This window comes from Leucopleurus acutus (assembly GCF_964270905.1).
Source record: "Leucopleurus acutus genome assembly, chromosome: 5".
Classification (NCBI taxonomy): Eukaryota; Metazoa; Chordata; class Mammalia; order Artiodactyla; family Delphinidae; genus Leucopleurus; species Leucopleurus acutus.
In genome coordinates, this window is record NC_139147.1 from 121,444,699 (window position 1) to 121,462,601 (window position 17,903).

A 17,903-nucleotide genomic window follows, 5' to 3' on the forward strand; every position below is an offset into this window, starting at 1 on the left:
GCTTTCTCCTGGAGCTGGAAAATATTCTAATTGCTACTTCTCCCCAGCCACCCCCCCCTTTTTTTTTTTTGGTCCCTTTTCTTGCCTATACATAAAGATTTTTAAAGAGGGGAAAATTCTTCTTTGCAGAGTACTCACATTCCCAGTTTTTAATAATACTAACTTAAGTTTATTTAACACTTTACTATATTCTAAGGGCTTAACACGTGATATCTTATTTAATCTCTACAACAAACTCTATGCAGTTGGTGCTTTCATTGTCCCATCTTACAGACCCAGAGGAGCTAAGTAACTTACCCAGCATCAAATACTAGGAAGTGTCAAAACTGGGATTCAAACCCAGGTTTGGCTGAGTTAAAGCCCATACCCACTCCTCTAGGACCCTTTTTCAAGAAAGAATTAACCCTGTCCACTTCAGGAGACCCAAAGTGCCATGGACAGTGATACCTAACCTGTAATTGTTGATGCCCAAGGCTTGTACCCCTTTATTACTATTACATCAGTGGATATTGACCTCTATGTCAGACCTTCATTCTGGCAGGGTACCTGTTCCGTAATCAAGTACTTTTTTTTTTCCACCTTAGCTCTAAATGCTCTAGGTAAGGACATTCACTTGTCTTTCTCTATTCTTCTTCTCCTTAAGATAAATATCCTCTCCACTCTGGATGCTGACATGAGTCAGATCCTGAAAATCCCACCGTAGCTCAACTGTAATTAAAAAGCTTATGATCTTCTCACTGTACAGTACTGTTTAATCATATTTTGATTGTAAATCAGTTTCACTAATTTTTAAAGTATTACATGTGAAAATATATGCTTTGGGAAAAATTTAATTCACCAACTGTTTATTTCCAATATTCTAATGTAGTTAGATAAAATAGAAATAATATAAATAAATTGTTGATTTATGAAATTTGATCTGTATAAAACTTATGTAGTACCTTTTTTATGTGGGGTTTTTTTTTCCCTTAGGCTGATTATTTGCAACCCAAGTTGTTGGGCATCTTGGCCTTTTTTAACATGCAGTTACTGAGCTCCAGTGTTGGCATTGAAGATAAGAAAATGGTAGGTGGTGATAGTTGAGTTGCAAAGTGCCAGAACAGAATTCATATAGATGCAGGAGACATGACTTCTCCTTCTAGCTGCAAACATTCAAAGATGAAAAATAATCAAACACATGATATTCTGTGTTCCTGAATAACTCACATAAGCTTTCGGGGAATCTAAACAGAAAAATTATATCATTTACTGTTCTTTTGTTTATAAGGGACAGAAAACTCACCCAAACTGGCTTAAAGGAATTTGTTGGCTCTGTAACTAAAAGTGTGAGGATAATATAGCTTCGGGCATAGCTTGATTTTGGACACGGTGTTCTCAGAATTAATCAGTTAGCTCAAATTCCTTTGGATTGGCTCTAACTTAAGTGCTAGGTGATGGCCCTAACGGCTTCAGGCTCACGTCGTCACAACATCTAGCTCAGTGGGAAGAAAAGAGACCAGCAGTCCCTGATAGCTCAAACAGAAGTTGCATTATTGAATGCATTGGCCCAAATTGGTCTCATGTGAGTCATGGCCCGTGGTGCTTTTGAATACCGAAAATGTTAAGTTACAGAAAGTAAAGTAACTTCAGTATTTGTCAGTGTATGTTTAAATGCATTTGGCACAGTGAAATTTCCTTATGATTGCTGTCACAATTGGTCACCCCTGGAAATGTTTGTCTGTAGATGGGGATAGAATTTTAGGTATTGATTAAATTTCCCTTTTTATTTGTCTCCACTCTTCAGTCAGTAAAATTATAATGAAAGCCCATGAATGGAAGCTTTTATTTCAGTCTGTACTCCCCTTCTCTTAATTAATTAACCTCTAAAAATTTCAGCAACCAATACTTGTCCTTTTGGTGTCAACTGGTAAACTTAATCCCCCAAATAACTTCTATCTATGTGAAATCTTTCTTACTGTTATCCCAAGTGAGAGAATAACCTCAAATCTAAGAATACTAGAGTTTGTTTTAAACCATAAAGAGTTTGCATATTTTGGCACATAGTTAAGGTTGACTGGAGAGTTTCTTTACCCCTTCATTAGAATCTGGAGCTATTCATACAAGTCTGATTCTGTATTCCACACCAATACAAATGTGTGTATTATTTTCTGAGTATGTCATTAGTTACCTATTTGTTTTATTACTAAATTAGAGCATGTTGAATTTAGTACCATTAGGACAAAAATGCATGTGCTGCATAGCAGTTTGGGATGGATATGAAGACGATTAAACAATAGGTATTAGATTCTTAATAAATTTGAAAATTACTGCTTAAGGGGACCACCAGAACCAAAATAACAAATCACCTTCAAAGAGGGGGAAAAAAAAAAGAACTCAACTCGTGTTTTTCAAATTTATAACTCTTACATAAGCACTTGGACAGAATAAACTGCCAACATTTATTAGACCTTGTGTTGCCAGAGAATAGGTACTCTGAGATTAGTGTGGGAAGCACTTGTCCTTAGGCCTCATCTGCTCCTGCCAACTTCTTTATGGCTTTATTTTGAAGCCCTGCTTATTTTATAGGCCTTGAACAGTTTGATGTCTTTGATGAAATTAATGGGACCCAAACATGTCAGTTCTGTGAGGGTGAAGATGATGACCACACTGAGAACTGGCCTTCGATTCAAGGATGATTTTCCTGAATTGTGTTGCAGGTAAATGACTGCCTGAGTTCATTAGATTTTTTGCATTTCCCAATACTAACTTGATTTCTTAATCTCTTTGAGGGAATTTGGGTTCAAACCAGAAATAAGAAATAGTTAAGATAGAAAGGCTATTTGTTTTGAAAAGGGAATGTGTTTCCTTCTTTAAAAACATTTTTCTGTGAAGTATTTTAATATATTGGGAAATAGAATAATATAATGAACCCCTATAATACCCGTTTCCCAGCCTCAGTAGTTATCAATATTGTTAATCTTATTTAATCTTTCCACCTCTACCTTTTTTATTGTTACTTGGAATGTTTTAAAGAAAACCCAGTATCATATCATTGTACTTCTAAATATACCTCAGATGTATCTAGAGGATAAGGACATTTTAAAAAATATATAACCATCATAAATCATTATACTTAGCAGAACTAATAGGAATTCCTTAATATTATCTAAAATTCAGCTTTCCCCAATTGTCTCAAAGATGTTTTTTCCCAAAGATGTTGGTTTGCTTGAATTAGAATCCACATAAGATGCACATGTCACACATTTGGTTGTTTGACCCCCTAAGTAACTCTTACAAACAGATTCGTCCCGTAAGTCTCCTCTCCACATTTCTTTTAGGCCACTGAGATTTTGGCGTGTAGGATTTAGCTGATTGCTAATTTAATTTAATTTCAGTAATACTGCTAACAATAAAACTACTGAATGCAGTTTAAGCTTCTGAAAGTTTCTTTTTGTTCTTGACTATATTTTATTGGAGATGTACAGTCAGAATAATATATTTTACTATATTCAAAATCCTGTGATAAACCATAATGGAAAAGAATATTAGAATTTTTAAAAATAATATGTTTTAAAGTCATGTGAAAGAATTCTTTCCTATATAGCTGTGCCATCTACTTGGTATTATTAGGTTCAGTTTAAGTTTACTTAAAATTTTTAGAGGTTGCTTTTTCCTTCTATTTTATTTAATTTAAAAATCATATAAAGCATTTACTTTGTCCCAAATTCAAATTTGTGTAACAAGTTACACTCAGAGAATCTAGCCTTCATTCCTGAATTGCTAAAAATAGATGTGTCTATTTTTATTAATTTTTGTGTAATCCCCCCTTTCTAAAAGTATAAGCAAATGCACACTTACTAACAGATACTTTTTTTTTTCATGTTAACCCTGCACCAAAAGGTAGCATATTATAAGCATTGTTTTTCACCTTGCTTTTTTTGACTTAGTGTATTATAGAGATCATTCTATTTGAGTATACAGTACTGATCTTTATTCCATTTTTACAGCTGCCTTGTAATCTTTTTGCTTGTATGTATCATTGTTTGTTCATCTAATAATTAACTGATGGAGCTTTGCAAAGAATAAAAATGATGTGACTTTTAACTTTTGTTTTTTCACATAGGGCTTGGGACTGCTTTGTTCGTTGCCTGGATCACGCTTATCTAGGCTCCCTTCTCAGTCACGTAATAGTAGCTTTGTTACCTCTCATACACATCCAGCCTAAAGAAACTGCAGCTATATTTCACTACCTCATAATTGAAAACAGGTATTGTAAATGAAATTAATAAAGATAACAGCTTTCTATTACTGCATTTTTATGTCTAAATGAAATTAATAAAGATAACAGCTTTCTATTACTGCATTTTTGTGTCTCAGGGTATTAAGGTTACTGTTGGTAGTGTGGAACTGTTCACATTCTTTTTAATTTAGAGTCCGTTAATAAACAGAAGTAATTGACATGCTTTAAGTCAGTACATACCAAACTGATGCTCTTTCAGTTGTGACATGGCTTTTATTATTATTATATTTTAAGCTTAGTAGTTAGTACGTCAATAACTGAAAATTATTTTTCGTCAATTTTGAAAGGGGTGAGACTAATATTACCTTTCTTCTCACAGTTAAAAGGCAGACAATTGAATGCATGAGAAAGATTAGGAGAGCTAATAACTTTTTTTCTACAGCTTACCTTAGTTGAAACCCTTATTACTTCATTGCATTAACCAGCCTCCCTTCCTTTAAGCTTTTATTATGTTTCTTCATATCGTTCATATTTTAAAACATCTCTTTATCTGTATCATTTCAGCGTGCAGAGACACTCTGTGTTTCTCCATTTCCTAGCTGATAAATTCCAAATTGTTTATTTTGATATTCAAGGTTTTCTAAAATCTGGCTACATCTTATTTCTTAAAATCATTTCCCAAGATTTTTCAAAGCAGATATTAGACTGTAGCCAATCCAGACTGCTAATGCAAGAATATACATTACTCCTTCCCATTTTTATTTTTCACTCAGGCTGCTTTTTAGCCTGGAATGTCTTTCTATACACTGAAAGTTTTTTTGTCCATTTTTACACATAATGTTGTATGTCATAGTTACTTCTGAAAAATTAGGATTTAAGTACTATTTATTTACCTACTTATCCTTATTCTGTTGCAGTTCCATTAATCATTTTCTGTAACTGTTCAATCAGGGAGAAAATACAGAAGAAAAGGTTAATGGAGTTTTTTCCAATTAAAATACTCTTATTTTTGGTATTTTGTATATAATGGAACAATATAATCACTGATTTAGATCACTTTTTAAATACCTTTTGGATTATTAAGCAAATAGCATATCTTTGCTGTTTATTTTAGAGGAATTATTTCTCTGCCTTTTCATATAATAAAAAAATTCTCTTTCACTCTGCCAGATAGAAGACCTTAAGGTCTCTGAGTGAAGGAGTTACCGCAGCTTTCTTTATTTTTACATCCCCAGTTTCTAGCAAATAGCAGCACACAGTAGTTACTTAATACCTGTTTGTTGCATGAGTTAATGAAGACTAGAATTTAGAAACACTTTTATTTGGACCCAGAAATATTAGGGCTTTATATTTGAAGCAAGTTAAAAATTGCAGCCTCAGTAAGAATTACTTACATATTTTTCTCTAGTATATCTTTGTGAGAATTTGTGTTTTGGGGTTGGGTTTGTATTGCCGCATTATAAACCACTCCAAAACCTAGTGTCTTAAAACAACAAGCATTTTTATTTACTCATGATTTTGCAGTCTGGGCTGGGTTCAGCTGGTCAGTTCCTTGGCTGTTCTTACCAATGGTCATTGCAGTCAGCCAGCAGGTAGACTTGGCTGGGCTTCTCCCTCTTTCATTTAGTCTCAGAGCTTCTCTCTATCTCCATGTAACCTGTCTCTGATGGTAGGCAGACTTCTTACATGGTGACTCAGGACTCTCATGAGGACAAAACCAGAAGCTTCCAGACCTTTTTAACACTTAGGCCCCAAATAGGCCCAACATCTCTTCTGCCACATTCTGTTTTTTAAAGCAAGTCACACACGTAGCCCAAATTGAAGGTGAAGTGACTACACATAGGAGTATATACCAAGACATAGAGATTATTCAGGGCCACCAATGTAGCAGACTGACACAGGGTGATTTTGTTAGATTTGATTATTTGTCACTATTACCTGAGAATCCTAGACATGGTTAGGAAAAATAATTTGCATGTTAACAGTCAACTAGCACTTTCAAGTGTGAATTAAGTTGGCCTTAGTTTCAACCTCTGCTTTGTGTTTTTTTTTATTTCATATTTGGCAAGTAATTCTTTTTCTTCCAACTAACTATTAGGGATGCTGTGCAAGATTTTCTTCATGAAATATATTTTTTACCTGATCATCCAGAATTAAAAAAGATAAAAGCAGTTCTACAGGAATACAGAAAGGTATTTAATTTTTTATGTATGGTTTAGGAGATCATTGATACAAAATTATTCCTGAGTTCCAGAGCACTGAGTAGAGATTCTTTAGAATCATATCTAAGGATATTATAGTCATATTCTGATGACTAATTTCTGATGACTAGATAATCCTGTCTTGAGTCCATGATTTTTAGAAGGAAGTTTTCATCTAGATCAAAGATGTAATAGGATTAGATAGAACAGAGAGCAAAGGATACAGTTCTTATGCCTTTACTACCCAGATCACTATGTTCTTCCTTACAGTCCCTAAAAGAAGTGACTGTAGCTGCATACTCTGAGTAAAGAAAAAAAGCTGTGGGAGGATTCCAATTTTTTTGTGCTACAAACCATGTTATGGAAGTGTCAGATCTGATTCTGAGCTTTACAAGGGGAATCATATGTAGTTCCAGCATCCTGAAGTTCAGTGAACTCTCTGAAATTATAAAAATATTAGTGATGATTCCATAGAATTTTAGGGCAGGAAGTGGGATACCTGACCTTGGGTCAGAGTAGCAGATGTATTTACTACAGATCGCAAGATTGATTCTGAAGACTTTATATGCTTTTTTACTGGGTAAATCATCAGTCATAAGAAAGTAAGTAGTCAAAATAAGGGTGAATTATCTGCTTAATCTGTAGACCTCGTTCAAGGCTATTGTGTAGCCCTTTGTAAATTGAGGGAAACTTGCCTTTCTTACCAAGAAGGATTTATTTTGGATAAGTAAAGTCTTTAGTTGAAATAAAATTTTTCTCCAGATCTAAAGATTTTAGAATGAAATCCCTTTCCCTGAGAATTACTAGAAGTTCATATGCTATACAAAGGAAGAGATAGAAATTATTTTCTAAAACTGCTTTCAATTGGGGTACAGTTTAACTACTTTAATGGTAACTATGTAGGAAATACAGGCCTTCTGAAATGGTTCCTGAAGTGGTTAATTGATAAGGTGTATCTCTCTGTGCTCTTTATATAGGAGACCTCTGAGAGTACTGATCTTCAGACAACTCTTCAGCTATCAATGAAAGCAATTCAACATGAAAATGTAGATGTTCGTATTCATGCTCTTACAAGCTTGAAGGAAACCTTGTATAAAAATCAGGTATACCAAGATATAATTAAAGAGCTATAGAAAAGAAAGGTTGGAAGTTTAAAGAAAAGATGACCGATTGGTGTATTTGCTTGAGATTCAGTAGGTTCAATGAAAGAAGTGATTTTTATTTTACCAAGATTATCAGATATGACTTAGAATCAGTAATTCATGAGTTACCCTTTGAGGCTGAAGAGCTTTGCATATTTTTTTGTTGTTTTTGAAGTGTCATGATTTGGCGGTTATACTTTAGGTTTACTGCATCTTCCTGAGGAAGGGTTGTTTGTGTTTGTACAGCAGCAGTTTCTGTGAGTTTTCTCATATAACTTCCTGTAGCTATCTTTCATATACAATTTCGGTAATTATGCCATTTTACATTTTGATGGAATTAACTGTTTTAATGAAGGTAAATTTTTAAATTTCCTTTTTTATGGGACCATGAACTTTATTCTTTTCCTTGTCAGCATAATGTAGATTATCCCTAACTTTGGTAAGAGTGAGAATTGGTATTTAAAATACCAGATCACTATAGACTATAAATCATAAAGTGGAAAAATTTTAAATGAGGTATTCATTTTTGCATATCAAGAACCCATATGATGGGTCTTCCCTGGTGGGCCAGTGGTTAAGACTTCGCCTTCCAATGCATGGGGTGCGGGTTCAATCCCTGGTTGGGGAGCTAAAATCCCACATGCCTTGCGGCCAAAAAACCAAAACATAAAACAGAAGCAATATTGTAACAGATTCAATAAAGACTTTAAAAATGGTCTACATCAAAAAAATCTTAGGGCTTCCCTGGTGGCGCAGTGGTTGAGAGTCCGCCTGCTGATGCAGGGGACACGGGTTCGTGCCCCGGTCCCGGAGGATCCCACATGCCGCGGAGGCCGCTGAGCCTGCGCTCCACAATGGGAGAGGCCACAACAGTGAGAGGCCCGCGTACTGCAAAAAAAAAAAAAAAATCTTAAAAAAAAGAAAAAGAACCCATATGATAAGATATGAGAGCCTAAGACCCTCGGGAGTTAGTGAATTGCAAAACTGTGTTATATTTGTTTTCATGATAGAAGGAAGCATTTACTTAGGACAAAAGATATACATGATGGTAACAAGTACATGCTTCAGAGTCAGTGCACTTGTGTAACCAGTGTGGGAAACAGCTAACATGGAGATGATCCTACCACATGTGAGGAGCCTTGAATCTCCTTCACTGTAGGTTTCACACCCTCCTAACTGTAGATCTAGATTATCAGTAGATAATACAGTCAGTATACTGGCCCAGAACACCTAGGAAAAAAGAGAGAAGGAAATGGTTTCTTTTCCAACTATGGCAAGAAGGTAATCAAAGTTGAAAGCAGTTCAGTTAAGTTCTTGAATAGTGCTATCCAAAAGAATTTTCTGTGAGGATGGAAATGTTCTGCACCTACACTATATAAGCACTGCAGCCACTAGCCACATGTGGCTCTCTGGAGCACTTGAAATGTATGATTGAAGAACTGAATATTTTATTTAATTTTGCTTAATTTAAATTTAAACAGCTGCATATGGATAGTGGCTATCTTATTGGACTATCTTAGCGCAGCTCTAGAAGAACCTACAGCAATAACCAGAGTAGGAAAATGATGTAAGATAACAGGGTTAGAGATCAAGAGAGTCTTTGTAGCGATGCTGTGAGAGTCCATGAAAGAACAAACACAAAAGATATTCTTTTAAAAGTTCAAATCTTAGCCACAGAGAAAGGAAAAGATACTTTAGGAGTGCGTTGAAAGACAGTGTTTATCTAAAAATAGATCTAAAGTTGTATAACTGTATAAACAAATAATTTGGTATAATGTAGTAATAAAGCACACTTAAAGATGGTGTGACAGTTAATAAGGTGATGGCTAATGTAGCCTTGGATGCGTAACTACTTTGATGGACTGACCTTGCAAAAGTGCTGTACTCTAGGGTAGTCACCAGAGGATCATTGACATTAAAGAAATGACAGCTTCTACTCCTTACTTTTAAGGAGGAATATACATTTTTGAAGGAATAGAGGACAGCTAAGCTCAGTGGATAGCAGAAAAATTTAACTTCTGTGTCAAAAAAAATCAGGCTATAGATCAAACTAAGCAACCGTATAACCACTTTATGAAAATTGATGCTGTTCAGGTTGAAGTGAATCCCTATGGTAAAATCCCAGAAGGACAAGTTGTGTTGAGACCAAAATAAACTTGGATGACAATGCAGAATAAATAATAAAAAGATATATTTACTAATAATTACAAATCTGAGAATGAGCCCATTGAAAATAAAGCTGCTAGGGACTTCCAAGTTATCCTAGGATAATGGTAGATGTCTAAATGTGAATCTCTGTATACCCTGCAAAACGTCATAAATAGCAAAAAGGAGAGCAAATAAAGCCACACATAAGTCACCTTCAACATAACTGTGAGACTGAGAATACTATGAACTTCAAATTACATGTAATCAGCAGAGCTATCTCGAGCTCATGCCACAAGCTTGTGTTGAGAACAGTTAGATTCTGAGGAGACCCTATGAAAAAAAAGTGGACTGAAGGAAGTATGGATGATGATAAAGCAAAGACAAAAGCACCAACCGAGACGATCCCACTCTAGGTACAACGATACTGAAAGTTGGCCTAAGATGTGGTACATCAGAGAATTGGTTATGGGGAAGGTACTTGAAAGTGTGTAGATCCTAAGGTTGCAGTCTTTGGAAGCTATTATCTCTCGGGAGAAGTAAAAGAATAGGTAGGGGAAGGCACTTTTTGGAGAGAGTAGTAAACAGAAGGAAGAAAGTAAGAGAGAGAATTTTAAGGGTCCTGCAGAAATAAAAAGAAATCCACAAAATCAAAGATATACCTCCCCATACTACTCTCCTGCCAGTAAAAGCTACTTATGAAAAAAACTACACTGAGCTATGCTGACAGAAAAGAGTACTTACAAAATCAGAATCTTGTAAGCTACTACAAAATCCTTACTGTTAACTGCATACAGCTATTATGAAGAGCCCACAATATAAATAGAAAAAATATATATGTTCTATACATATACAAAGTTACTGTAAGACAAAAACAGAAAATGAAATCTTTGGTTGATGACAGTTTCTCCCCCAAAACCAATCATAAAGCATAAGTAAACTAGACTTAGCACTATAACCTGAATTAAATATTTCAAGCAAGCAGTTGCAGATATAAAAGAAGAATTAAGGGAATTTCCTGGCAGTCCAGTGGTTAGGACTCCACACTTTCACTGCTGAGGGCCCAGGTTGAATCCCTGGTCTGGGAACTAAGACCCTGCAAGCTGTGTGGCATGGCCAAAAAAAAAAAAAGAATTAAGTGAGAAATTTAAACAGAGAAATGGATAAAAAAACAAGATATGAAACAAGAGGTGACTGAACTGAAGAAATTGAAGAAATGAAGGTTAAATTATAAGGACTGTGGGGGGAGAAGATATATGACTAAAACTTTAGTAAGGAGCATTGACGAAAGGCAGAAGAATTATCAAGAGAACAAAAATGAGATTAGAGAAAGGAGTACAAAGGATCAAAGAAGTAGGTGAAATAGAAGCTCGGCAAAGATTTCACATACAAATAGAGTTTCTCAAAAAGAAAAATAAAACAATAGAACATAATTGATATTTAAAACTATAACCCAAGAAAATTTTCTGGAAATAAAAGACTTCCATTTCATAAAATGAAAGGATCCATTGTGTACCTGTGAACATTGACCCCAAAATAGTCAACCCTGAGACATATCTTAGACTTTAATAATAAGAAATCTTCAGGACCTACAGGTAAAATATTTTTAAAAAATCACTTAAAAGGGCAAGAAAAGTAAGTTAGTATCAGAATTCTCAACAGCAATATACAGAGTGAGCCTAGAGGATAGCAGCATTTTCAAAAACGTAAGGGACACAAAAATAAGCCAAGCTGTCCTTAGAATATCACAGATAAGAAACACAGTTTTAACATACAAGAATTGAAGAAATGGACTTTCCTGGCGCAGTGGTTGAGAGTCCGCCTGCCAATGCAGGGGACACGGGTTCGTGCCCTGGTCCGGGAAGATCCCACATGCCGTGGAGCGGCTGCGTGCGTGAGCCGTGGCCGCTGAGCCTGCGCTTCCGGAGCCTGTTCTCCGCAACGAAGAAAAATTGAAGAAATATGAGTTTCACAAGCAAGCCCCTCCTAAGAGGTATGCTACAGAATGGCTTCACTCAATCAAGAGATGACTGGGGAGACTTTGGCAAAAGAACTTATGGTTACTAGTTATATATTTAAAACAACGGTGGGGACAAATTTGGGAGAATTCTATGTAAATGCTATATATTTTAATAAAATAGAAATTATGCAAGTTTTTAAATGGGAGAAGAAGAGACTAAGATATAAATTAAATGAGCTTAGTTACTATTGCGTAGGCAACAACTAGGAATCAAAATATACTATTTAAAACTGGTAAACAGTTAAAGAAGCTTAAATAAAGAGACCAGAGACATTACAAAAGATATTTCTGTAAAGGGTACCTCTAGAACAAAAGTATAAATTTTCTATACCAAAAGAAATTAATTTTTAGGAGCTAATTATAATTTTAAAAAACTTACAGAATTGAGGCCCGGCATATCAGTCATATTAATAAATGTGAAAGACCTTAAAAGAAAAAATATTACAAATTGACTTACAAAGCAGGAAACAACTCTGTGCTGTTTGTAATACACACATATAAAATAAATTATTTAGAAAGGCTAAAAATAAAGGAGTGAGCAGATTTTTAAGTTGAAATAAGAAAGCAGGAATTCTGATTCTGCCCCTAGACAAAGGAGAATAGAAACCAAAAAGTATGAAATGTGACAAAAAAGGGTACTTTATAATACTAAAAGCTGTAATCCACAAAAATACAATAGAAGATATGGAACTTACAAGGGCGATACATTATGAATATATATACTCCTGAGCAAGCAAACCCATAGAGACAGAAGATAGATTAGTGGTTGCCTGGGGCTGGGAGGTTGGGAGGGAATGGTGAGTGAACTAATAATAGAATTAATGAAAAAAATCATACTGTTATTTTCATAAATGCTGAAACGGCCTTTGACAAACTGTACCATCCATTTCAGATAAAAACACTAAAGAAAATAGGAATCGATGGATAGTACTAATATATTATAAATGTATAGACATGCATATGTGTATTTATGTATACTGCATACACACGTGCCCACACATACACACATGCACGCATGCACACTTGATGGGAAAATAAGATGCATTCCCACTGAAAGCAAGTTTGCTCATTATCTCCACTACAATTTAACATTCAGTTGGAAATATTGGCCAATGAATTTAGATAAGAGAAAACAATCAGAGGCATAAGAGTTGGAAAAGACATGAAACTATCTCTATTTGCAGATGGCATGCTAATATACTTGGAAAACTCTAGAAAATATCAATAAACTAGCTCAGACAACAAACAAATTCAGTAAGATAGGAGAATATAAAAATCATAATCTTCATATAGCAACAATAAGCAGTTGGAAGACTTGTTGGAAAACCCAATTTACAGTAGTAACAGAAAAAGATAATATACTTAGGAGTAAGTGTAACAAGAAATGTATAAACCAATAAGAGGAAAACTGAAACACTCCTGAAAGACACAAAAATGTAATTGATTTAAACAAACGGAAACACCCCTTATTTATTGGGTAGGTTGACTCAATATTACAAAGATTTTAATTCTCCCTAGGATAGTTCATAAATTTAATGCCATCCCGAAGAAATGTCAAGTTGTTTGTTTTTTTAACTAGAGAAGTTCATACTAATGTTAAGATGGAAAAACAAACATGTAAAAAATAGCTAGGAAAAATCTTAAAAAAAAAGAAACTGTGGGAGTTCAGTAGCCCTCCCAGACATTAATATACTCTACAGCCTCTATAATTATAACAGTGTGATACTGGTACATGAGTAAACAGACCAGTGGGAAAAAAATAGAAAGTCTAGAAATAGACCCAAGTGTATATGGACATTTAGGACATGATAAAAACATGGATTTGTTCTTTTTTTCTTTTCTTTTCTTTCTTTCTTTCTTTCTTTTTTTTTTTTTCTTTCTTTCTTTATTGAACACACACTCATTTTATAAATTCTTTTGGAATTGAATATTTTTTGCTGAAAAATGAAACCCAGTTTATCTAACCTAGAAGTGAAGTAAAAACATTTTTAAGCACTTAAGAGAGAGGTATATTTTAAAATTACCTTTCATTTAGTGTTCATGTATTTATTGTCTTGAGTATGAACTGCATTTATCTTTGCCAACTAAAATGTTCTTTTCCTTATTGTTTTCTAGTTTTAGCAAGGTAATGTATGTCTATAATTATATTAGTTTTGCTGTTTATTGGTTACTAATTCATCTATTTTAAGTATTTATGCCTGAATAAACCTGTAATGTTATTTAAATGAGTTAATGTTGAAGTTTCTGGATGACATAAAATGTCTTTTTATTTTTCTTTTGAAACGTATTACTCTAATTTGAATCACAGTTTTAACATGGAGTTTGAGATGCTCATATATGCTTTACTTCTGCTAGAAGGAAAATTATGTAAACAAAGTAGTTCTAGAGTGGTCACACAGCTACAATATCTAAATCTAACTGGCTTGAGAATAGTCATTTCTTACGCCTAACAGTTTTTCTTACAGCATCCTCAGCAGATAGATGAAAAAAGATTACTTGAACCAACATATTTTTTCATAAAGCCTACCTCTTTCTTCCTACGTCTTTTTTTTTAAATCATCCCCACAGGACTCTTTTCCCATATCTTTTTCTGCTGTACAGCTTTTTATACACTCCTCAGTTTTCTTATTTTAATTAATAGCTCTTCCTTATTGACTTATTTACTAAAATATCTATTATCTCTGAAAAGATACTCTGAGCTCTTTTTCATCTTCTTCATTTCTTCTTTACCTTGTACACATATTTGTTATTGTACATATTGTATGATATTTTATCTGTTTGTTTGCATGTTTATTTTCCCTTTAGATTATAAACTCATTGGGATAAGACTATGTCTTATTTCTGTATACTGATGTAATAATACTCAGTAACTGTTTATTTAATGGATTAATGATTAAAACTTTTAAGTACACTTAATGGTTCTAATCCCACAGAACATATTGTGGACTATATTATGTGAACTCAGCAAAAACTAGGTGAAAAGACTAAAGATATAGTAATTTAATTTTGTCAATATTTGTCAGATATTCCTTAATATTTTTAAGCTTTCTGGTTAGGACAATATACTAGTTTGTAGAAGTTATATATAAACTTTCTACTTTTATTTTAGGAAAAACTGATCAGATATGCAACAGATAGTGAAACAGTGGAACCTGTTATTTCACAGTTGGTGACAGTGCTTTTGAAAGGTTGCCAAGATGCAAACTCTCAAGCTCGGTTGCTCTGTGGGGAATGCTTAGGGGAATTGGGAGCAATAGATCCAGGTCGGCTAGATTTCTCAACCACTGAAACCCAAGGAAAAGATTTTACATTTGTGGTAAGTTCTGGTAATTTGGAATGACCAGAAGAGTTCACTGTCCTAATGGGGTTTCTATATTGCATTTACAAGAAACTGTTCAGGTTATCCTTAGTGGCAGCTTGATCTAAACTAGACGATTTAGGTAATTTCTGAGTTTATTCCTTAATACTATTGCAGAGACCTTTAGCCAAAAACTATAAAGTTGGAGTCCAGTCTAGTGTGCTATGTTCTTTTAAATAAGCTTTCTAGGGACTTCCCTGGTGGCACAGTGGTTAAGCATCTGCCTGCCAATGCAGGGGGCACAGGTTCGATCCCTGGTCCGGGAAGATCCCACATGCTGTGGAGCAACTAAGCCCCTGTGCCACAACTACTGAGGCTGCGTGCCACAACTGAAGCCCCCGCGCCTAGAGCCCATGATCCGCAACAAGAGAAGCCACCGCAATGAGAAGCCCACGCACCACAGTGAAGACCCAACGCAGCCAAAAATAAATAAAAAACAAAACCAAAAAATAAATAAGCTTTCTAACCTAATCATGACAGATACTTAAAATCTAATTATTTAAATTTTACTATTTAAACACAATTGCTAAGTGTCTCCATGGGAAACTGATTCCCAGGGTGTTTTAATAGTGTGTATATAAAAATGTTTCCATAGTCGAATGAGTGTGGGAAATCTTGTAAAACAAAATTAAACAGAACTTTTAATATATTGGGGAATGTTATGAATCTCCTAGAGAAGAGTGTGTGAAAATTATTTTTTGGAGCTTCTTAGCTGACCGAGGTTCTACAGAATGCAAGTTAGGAAATTCTGTATGTACAATTTTCTTTCTAAGAGTTAAAAAACAAAAAATGCAACTTGCTGGATTTATGTAAAAGTTGAATGAGTCTAACACTTTATAAATGGTCTGAAAAGCCTTAGATTTGGCTTCTTAGCTACAGATTATATTTTAGTCTTGGTACCAAACTTTGTTTAAACCTTACTGAGCTTTCCTTTTCTAAGTTAAATTGACTTAGGTGACTAAGTTAAATTCACCATGGAATGAGGTACAGTTTAAGAAAATTTATACAAATTAGCCTGTAATTTTTTCTTGTTCTTATTGAGACTGGAGTAGAAGATGCAAACTTTGCCTATGGATTATTGATGGAACTAACAAGAGCTTACCTCGCATATGCAGATAACAGCCGAGCTCAAGATTCAGCTGCTTATGCCATTCAGGTAAGAGTGTATATAGACATTACTGGCTTTAAGTTATTAAATTCTAGTAAGAAAGTTGTAAATTCTGTGCTTTAGAAACTCTTATTTTTTTTTGACTGTCATTTTTATTATCAAAGTAATACAAGTTCTTAACAAAAATTTCAAAGAGTACAGAAAGGTACCCTCCTAACAGATTATTATATGTACTTTGAAGTTTTTTCTATGTATATACAAATATATATGTTTTCTCCACCAAACAAGCAGATCATAGTACTTTATTTTCTTCTGTGCTTAATAGTCTTATCTTGTGTAATTTTCCATGTCAGTACATATATCTCTAATTCATTCTTTTCAATGACTTAATATTCAGTATGAACGTGCCGTAATTTGTTTAAGAAATTTATTTAACACATTTATGCTGTGTTCAATGTTTTGTTTTTACAAAAAAATGATTTTGAAAACATGCATAATTTCTAAGTACTTGAGTGAATATATATCAATAATATAAATATCCAGAAATTAAAATGTCTCAGAGCAGATACAGAGTTTACATTTGATAGATTTCATCAAAAAAGTTTCACCAGTTTATATTCCCTTGACAAACCTGCCCTTAATTAAAATTTTAAGTCTTTGCCAGTGACAAATAAAAAATGATATTGTTTCATTTTAATTTACATTTAATTATGAGAGAGGTGTAACATCTTTTATATATTTATTGCTTTTTTGTGAATTTTCTCTACATGATCTTTTCCCATTTTTTCCTTGGTATTGGTCTTTTTTTTAACTGATATTTTTTTTTTTTTAAGATACTGGGGGTAGGAGTTTATTTATTTATTTATTATTTTTGCTGTGTTGGGTCTTCGTTTCTGTGCGAGGGCTTTCTCTAGTTGTGGCAAGCGGGAGCCACTCTTCATTGCGGTGCACAGGCCTCTCACTATCGCGGCCTCTCCTGTTGCGGAGCACAGGCTCCAGACGTGCAGGCTCAGTAGTTGTGGCTCACGAACCTAGTTGCTCCACGGCATGTGGAATCCTCCCAGACCAGGGCTTGAACCCGTGTCCCCTGCATTAGCAGGCAGATTCTCAACCACTGCGCCACCAGGGAAGCCCTTAACTGATTTTTTAAGACCTATTTGGATGTAGTGGAAATTAACCCTGTGTCTACCATACGTGTAATAAATATTTTTCCAGTTTGACTTTTTTTGCCCCTTTTCATGATATTTTTTTTAATTAAAAGATTTTTTTATTTTGTTCGATATTCAGGTCTGAAATTCATGGTTAGAGGTATGATTTAAACATATTTGGAAGTTTTCATAGTTCATAGTAGAGATGGCATTTACAACTGTGATTCTGGATGGGATGATCAAGAGAGGGAGTATGTATAGATTAAAAGGTTCTAATAATTGAGACCTGGAAAATGAGAGCTCAGTGAGAAGAGGGAAAAAGTAAGAAAACTGAGAAGGAGCTACCAACAAGGTAGGAGAATATGGTTTTCTGGAAGACAAAGTGTTTCAGGAAGTATGGAGTGATCCAAATGCTGATCATAGGTTTGATAATTTCAGGGTTGAGAATTGACCATTGGCTGTATTAACATAAAGGTCATTGGTGACCTTGACAAGAGCGGTTTCAGTGTAGTTTAGAAAGCCTCATTAGAGTATTTTTAAGAACATGTGGGAAGAGAGGAAC

At 34.5% G+C, this 17,903-nt stretch overlaps 1 protein-coding gene across 1 annotated transcript in view; it reads left to right on the forward strand.

Moving 5' to 3' along the window:
• The window catches only part of ATR (ATR checkpoint kinase), a 104,476-nt gene that overhangs the window by 30,677 nt on the left and 55,896 nt on the right, over nt 1-17,903 (forward strand). The window contains exons 17-23 of the mRNA XM_082840232.1: nt 973-1,065; nt 2,566-2,696; nt 4,103-4,246; nt 6,318-6,411; nt 7,398-7,523; nt 14,837-15,043; nt 16,128-16,241. Of these exons, the coding sequence (XP_082696358.1) occupies nt 973-1,065; nt 2,566-2,696; nt 4,103-4,246; nt 6,318-6,411; nt 7,398-7,523; nt 14,837-15,043; nt 16,128-16,241 (909 nt within the window). The remainder of the gene's footprint in view (nt 1-972; nt 1,066-2,565; nt 2,697-4,102; nt 4,247-6,317; nt 6,412-7,397; nt 7,524-14,836; nt 15,044-16,127; nt 16,242-17,903) is intronic.